Source organism: Triticum urartu, chromosome 7A (assembly GCF_056163025.1).
Source record: "Triticum urartu cultivar PI428250 chromosome 7A, HENAU_Tu73, whole genome shotgun sequence".
NCBI classification, from domain to species: domain Eukaryota; kingdom Viridiplantae; phylum Streptophyta; class Magnoliopsida; order Poales; family Poaceae; genus Triticum; species Triticum urartu.
This window is the reverse complement of record NC_141879.1, coordinates 584,067,999-584,075,175: the sequence shown is the minus strand read 5'-3', so window position 1 is coordinate 584,075,175 and position 7,177 is coordinate 584,067,999. Positions and strand designations below refer to the sequence as shown.

At 44.4% G+C, this 7,177-nt stretch overlaps 1 protein-coding gene and 1 long non-coding RNA gene across 2 annotated transcripts; one reads left to right on the top strand and one right to left on the bottom strand.

The window, feature by feature from the left end:
* Positions 1–2,590: 2,590 nt before the first annotated feature.
* Positions 2,591–6,968, bottom strand: LOC125519100 (uncharacterized). Its single transcript, XR_015612029.1, has 2 exons — positions 6,585–6,968; positions 2,591–3,213 (listed from the first exon to the last, which is right to left on the bottom strand). It is a non-coding gene; the product is annotated as an uncharacterized LOC125519100 (long non-coding RNA).
* LOC147960532 (uncharacterized) lies at positions 3,925–6,573 on the top strand. The gene is made up of 4 exons (XM_087537487.1): positions 3,925–4,704; positions 5,081–5,142; positions 5,423–5,510; positions 5,614–6,573. The coding sequence occupies exons 1-4, from the start codon at positions 3,925–3,927 to the stop codon at positions 6,355–6,357; spliced, it is 1,674 nt and encodes a 557-aa protein (XP_087393613.1). The 3' UTR covers positions 6,358–6,573.
* Positions 6,969–7,177: the final 209 nt, after the last annotated feature.

Sequence of the window (7,177 nt, the reverse complement as noted above, 5' to 3'; positions counted from 1 at the left end):
TCAGCCATCTTTCCTTCGACAGGTTCTACCTGGCCAGGAAATTAAATCATGTTTAGGGTTTAGGGTTTAAGTCGTAGTGACCCCATCAGTAGTTTTTCTATCGTACACGCTCTCACAACTTTTTTCTTTAGTTGTGAAGTAAATATTGGCTATGATCTGTGAATCATTGAGATGCATCAGCATGCGTGTTAGTTCTCCTTTGTATTTGATGGAATGTTGTAACGGGGCAACCTTGGAATAGGAATGAAAAAGGAGTGGAAAAGTTTCCATTTTCCCGGAGAAAAAATGGAAACGGAGAGAAACCAATGTTTTGTTTCGTTGGATCGTGCCATCGAGCAAAACCAACGTTTAAATCACGTCTATCGTGTTCGTGTCTCACTCTCCTCCACGGCTCGACCCCACACGATCGCTCGACATGCGACTCACCGCAAACCGAGTAGTATACCATAACTTTCCCGCCTGCTTGTCGATGGATCGCGCCATGGGGTACTAGCACTACTGGAAGAGATTGATGAGTTGGGGGAGGATAGCTAGCTGTAGCACGGACTCCCAAGAACTTAGTACTGGAAGAGATCACGCATGTTGTAGCCGGCTATTGCGACCTTTGAATGCGGAGCAACCACGTGCACCCAGAAGCGGCGCGGGCGACGCTCTCTCGGCCGGCGCGCCGCTTCAATGCCGGCACCAGTGAGAGGTCGCGTCCGCTCTGGCCGGGCATGAATGCGGCACTGACCGTTTCGGGCAGGAAGCACGCGCGGGTGATGAAGAGGGTTCGTGTTGGTCAGGACCGGCTGTGGCAACGATCCGGACATGCGCAAACAAGATATGATGTACGTTAATATTGTTGCGTATATAATTAACAACGTAAATAATGTGCCAGTTGGACAAATATGATTGGAGATGGAGATGGAAATGGAATTTTACGTAAACACGGATATGCAGGTCTATGTCTATGTGTGTGTGCGCGATGACTCTCGCGACCTGGAAGCGGGGGCGTGTTTTTGATCGAGTTTTCTTTCTTGGTACGTTAGAAAATCAGTTTGTTTAATTCACATCTAGATGTTATTTAAGGATATCACATCTAAGCTCCCACAAGTATATAATGTAGCAACAAGAAACAAAAAAACTAGGAAAAGACCACAAACAGAGTGGACATCAACTTATATGTGACATAATTATGTCACATCTAGATGTGTCCTAGACAGACCCTTAAAAAATTGTTCGCCAGTTTTTGTTTCTTTTTTCCAGGAACGCGCGTATTCTATTTAAAACCACTGCTATGGAGAGATTTTTTTACTCCATTATAGCCTCTTGTTTGATAGAGTTTCTCGCGTCTCGCTCTCTCACCCTCTCCATATCAAAACAAGATGACAGTGTCCACTCTATCTCTCTCCTCACCGGTGGTCACAGATCCAGCCGAATCCCGTCCGCTGCGGGAGGTGAGGAGGTGCAGCGTTGACGTTGTCGCTGTCGGCGACGGAGGAAGCCGATGCGCACCGTCCTCTCGGAGCCGGCACTGGCGCGTACGAAGATCCTCCGCGCCCTTGTTCACCGCCGTCGTGTGGGCAGATCCCGCCCGCCTAAACGACATCTCGCCCACCTGAGGTATAACTTCTTGTACTGGTCCAGCTCCTCAGGTCGCTGCGTGCGGGTTTTCTTCTATGCGACTACTCCCCAGCTCCCCATGCATAGTAGCTAGGGTTCGTCGGCTGGTCCAACATCACCTACTAGTACTATTATAGAGGAAATGCCACTCAAAAAGTTGTCCTAATTTATGCCTCGGTGGAGGTATACATGTTGTTTCAAAAAAAAGTACATGGTGGTTGTACGGTCATTGTCCATATGGTCACTACAACAAAATTGACATACTGTGACGAAAATCCTCGTGACGATGGTGGACAATGTCACCGAAATGCCTAATGTGTGATGTTCTCATAGGTGGCGTCACCAATTACCGCAGATCGGTGACGTTAGACGTCACTGGAGTGCCTCGGCCTTTCAGCACACATGGTTGCCAATTTCTGTGACGGTTTGGTATTTTGCATGACGAACTAGCTAGAGTCACCGAATAATACAAATGTGTGATGATCATTTTTTTGTCATGTAGCGTCTAGCAGTGGGACCCGTCATAGCTAGTTCACGGGTTATTGAGATGTAGGAGCCATGTGTCCGTTTTGGCAGTGGGACCCGCCATTAATTTTTCAAAGCCTATTGAGCGCTGTAATTATTTTGAACACAATAAGAAATTTAATCAGGCACTAAAAATATAAATTTGAACACAATTGTTTTTGTTCGGCAGTGTGTCTATGTCGAAAACTTCAATTGGGCGCTCGTGAGCTAATTTTGTTCTGTTCTATATCAAAAGTTAAAATGGCAATAGGAGAGTCGATGACATGCTACTTTTTTCTTATTCTTATTATTATCTATAATAAACACACTAGGCAAAAAAACTTAAATGGGCACTCATGACGTCATGTTGTTTCGTTCTATCTATAAAAACTTAACATTAAAACAGGAGAGTCGATGCAAAAAGGATTGGTACAAGAGTTCGAACCGGCATTGAGAAAGAGTTCGGACGGGACGCTATACAAATCGTGCTATCATATTCTTGGACTATACATTGCCATTAGGAAAGAGTTCGGACGCTATACAAACCGTGTTATCATATTCTTGGAGTATACGCCTGGGCATGTTGACTATATCTGTAGTTTTTTTAGGGAGACTATATCTGTAGGTTAGTTATTTCTTCCCGGGGCATATGTGACTCGATCTGATCGTCTTCTCGGTTCTAGCTGGCGGCACTTCGTGGCAGGGAGAAGCAGGGCGGTGATAGCTGAAGCACGAGACATATCGGTTCTGGCTGGTTGTTGCCAATTGCAAGTAAGTGCATCCACTCCCCTGTACCACCTCACGCGGATCCATCCGGCCACCATATCATACGAGGCGTTACAGCATCGCCGCAACGCACCGGCTACCACACCGCGCCTCCGCCTCCCCCTCTTACCTCTGGTCTTCTACCACATGCATCACATTTCCTCGTCGACGACGGGGACAACGTCGCTCGTCCCCAACCTGTCCCCAACTGGCCATCGTCCCATCACCAACTGTGCTCAGAGTTTGCAGTCTATCCATCACCTGACGAAGGTGCAGAGTTTAGACTTGCCAGTGCCCCCGGCTTGGCTCCAACTCCCAAAGCATCGATCCAACCGACCCCTGCAAGGTAAATTGTGTGAACAACTGAACTGTTACTTCTGTTGTTGTATTGTGTGTACGAATGTTACTATGATGTAGCATAGATAGATGCATGGTTTTGCAATGATAGTGAGAATATATATGGTTTTGTATAAGACATGCACAAGTCAGTGGCCTTTGGAAACCAAGCATATATGTTGTACTTAGGAAAGACAATGTTTATGAGGTTTTGTTTTGCTAAATTCATTGACTGAGTATATGTTCTCACCAATCTTGAAAGGGTTAAATTTGTGCCCGTTTTCTTATTTCAGTTTAGTAGTGGGTTCACTAATTGTGTTAGTAGTAGATTTTGCTTCAATGCGGTGGAAGCATAACTTCGCTAACGGTTAACTATTTTGTTGTAGTGCAATGGATCGAAGCTGGATACAGGGAACGCGTTTCACACCACCATACATGAAAGGTGTTGAAGAGTTTATGGGTTTTGTTCGCCAAAATTTCAAGGAAAACCAGGACATATTGTGCCCATGCAAGGACTGTCTGAATGTGGAACACCGCGGCCAGGCTGAAGTAGAGGAGCACTTACTATGCAATGGTATGTCTGTTACATATACAAGGTGGGTCTTTCATGATGAAGCGGTGAGTGATGATGAAGGTGATAATACAGAGGGTGCTGCATATCAATGAGATGATGATGATGAGCGTGATGTAGCCAATGGAGGTGATGTTGCGTATATGGTAGATGATATGTTCATGTCTGGAAGGCAAGGCGAGGGTAAGCCTAACCTCTTTTCCAAGCTAATGGATGAAGCGAAGAAAGATCTTTATGAAGGATGTAGTGATTTCACATGGTTGTTGTTCATTATTAAGCTCCTCTATATCAAATCATACAACCGGATTACAAATAGAGCATTTAATCAGTTTGTTGAGCTGATTAGTGTGGCGTTTCCACATGCTGATATACCTAAATCATACACTGAAGCTAAGAATGTTCTTAGTGAAGTCGGGCTGGGTTACGAGACAATTCATGTTTGCAAGTTTGATTGTGCATTGTTTTGGGGCCAAGATGCCAACAAGAGTCATTGTCCTGAATGCGGGACATCAAGATGGAAAGACGAGGTGGGGAGGAAAAAGATACCTCACAAGGTACTTAGGTACTTTCCTATCATCCCAAGGCTTCGAAGATTTTTTGTGTCGAAGGAACAATCAGCAGATGCAAGGTGGCATAAGGAGAAGAGGGTTGCTGAGGCAAATGTTATGAGACACCCTGCTGATGGTGAAGCATGGAAGCACTTTGATAGTGAGTTTAGTTGGTTTGCTAAGGATGCCCGTAATATGAGGCTTGGTATTGCCATGGATGGATTCAACCCCTTTGGAAACATGACGAGTTCATATAATATGTGGCCTGTTTTTATCATCCCCTACAACTTCCCACCCTGGATGTGCATGGACCAATCTAATTTCATGATGTCTTTGCTTATTCCTGGGAGAAAAGCACCTGGAAAGGAGTTCCATGTATTTATGCAACCGCTGATTACAGATATGATGAAGCTTCGGGGAACCGGTGTGGAAACATATGATGCATTGACGGGGGAACCATTTAATTTGCATGCGGCATTCTTGTGGTCGATTCATGATTACCCTGGACTGGCCACTTTATCGGGCCGTAGCACAAGAGGTTATCATGCATGTGTGCACTGTGATGTGGACCCTTGCTCTGAGCCATTGAAAAATAAAATTGGGTTTGTTGGGCACCGAAGATTTCTGCCTACTAATCATCCTTACAGAAGAAGCAAACTTTTCAATGGAAAGGCTGAGGGTAGAGGGAAACCCCGGAAGTTCACAAATAAAGAAGTGGTGGACAAGTTAGAAAATTTTGTTTTCAAACCAGGCAAGTATCCAGGAAATAAGAGGAAGTGCTCTGAAAAAGGCGAACCAAACTGGAGTCAAAAGGTGAGTTTGTATGATCTGCCATATTGGTCGAAACTGAAATTAGCGTACAATCTTGATGTAATGCACATTGAGAAGAACAAATGTGAGAATATACTTGGGGTTCTACTAGAGAGTGATGGAAAGAATAAGGATATAGTAAGTGCAAGAGTGGATCTACAAAAACTTGGAATAAGGACAGACCTGCATATCTAAGACAAGAATTTTGGGACGGGGGGAGTAGTAAAGTATGGCTCTTAGTGAAAATGAATTATAATGATATTTTTTTGCTTTATTATTGTAGGGTTTGTCAAGAAGAAATTCAAAGGAAAGGTGTCATTAACATTGAGCAGACACTTAAGAAAGAATTCCCTACATGGTTCGAAAAGCATGTAGGTTATCTGTTTATGTCTTTACTATGGCCATCTTGCAGTTTTTAATGTTAAATTGTTAATAGCCTGACCATGTAACTAATGTGTGCGCATCTTGTGACAGATATATACTTTAGGAGAACAACATGTTTCGGGGGATTTGTACTCACTAGCATGTGGGCCAAACAAGGGGTTAGTGGTATACTCTAGGTGCAATGTGAATGGTGTTCGGTATCACACATTTGATCGTGAAAAGAAGAGAAAAACTCAAAATTCAGGAATCATGGTGAAGGCAGTTGTCAATAATGTAGAGACTAACTACTATGGTGTTCTAAAAGAAGTTCTTGAGTTGCGGTACCCCAAAAACAAGCATGGAGACAGATCGGTCTTTTTGTTTCGTGGTGATTGGTTTGATCTCCATGGCAAGGTGACCGGCATGAAAGATGATGGTTACTTCAAAAGTCTTAATGTTAAGGCGCTTCGATACAAGAAGGATCCTTTCATCTTGGCTTCTCAAGCAGAGCAAGTGTTTTACATGGAGGACACAAAATATGGAAAGGACTGGAATGTGGTGCAGACTTTCAGTCATAGACATTTGTACGATGTTCCTGAACTGGAGACATGCGAGCTCAATGCTACAGATGCATACCAGGAAGAAATACCCTCGACAACTTCCACTGTGAAGGATATTGATCAATTGTTGGACACTTATAGCCGTGATGATGAAGAAGGCACGCCTGTTCATGCTAGTATTGTTTATGATCTTCTGAAAAATGACAACAACTATGATGAAGATAGTGGTACTGACGATGATGGACAGGAAGATGGTGCATTGAGTGAGAATGAGCATTCAAGTGATGATGAGTAGATTGTGTAATGCCTATTTGTATTTTACCAAAGTTCAGCTTTTTTATGTTTTTTATATGTTCATATTCACATAATACAGTAGAGACCATGGTTCATATTTGAGACATACATGGCTGATTTAGTCAGTACTTACAGGTAATTGGACTCATAGATAGTTTTACTTGACATCTAACTGATAGGTCTGTGCAAAACTGCAGTAGTGAACATTACGCTTGATCGAGCACTCACCCTGCAGTATTCTCGCGCGTTCCGCTTTGCACGCGCCTCCTGAAGAACCACCGAGACCCGATCCTTCTCCTCTCGCGCGACCCCTCTAGACTTGTCCCCTATGCCGCGTGCATCCTCCAGCACCGCCTGGGCCCCCGCCGAATGGCTGGAGGAAGAAGCCGCGCCGTGGGAGCAGCGGGGGAAGGGACTGCCGCTGTGCTTCGACAGCACGCTGTTGCGGAACCGCCGCTAGGGAAGCAGGCGCCCGTGCAGCTCGAGCAGCAAGCAGAGGGGCGAGGGCGCTCTGCCGAAATGGCGCTCTTTGGGAGCCACCGGCGGCGAGGTGCGGCAGCGGGTCTTGGTCTTCACGCGGGGTGCGGTGTGATTTGGGGAATTTTTGTGGATAACGACATGGAGGAGACGAGGAGCTAGCTGAGTGTGAGCGTTTTTTAAGCATACACCATAGTGGCAGACAAACATAATTTTTCTGGATGTTCATTGAAAATACAATAAATGTTCATTCAATTCAAAAAAATGATTTTCAAAAAATTAGAAATGTTCAATCAAAACAAAAAATGCTCAAATTTTACAAACCATGAACATTTCTCTGAATT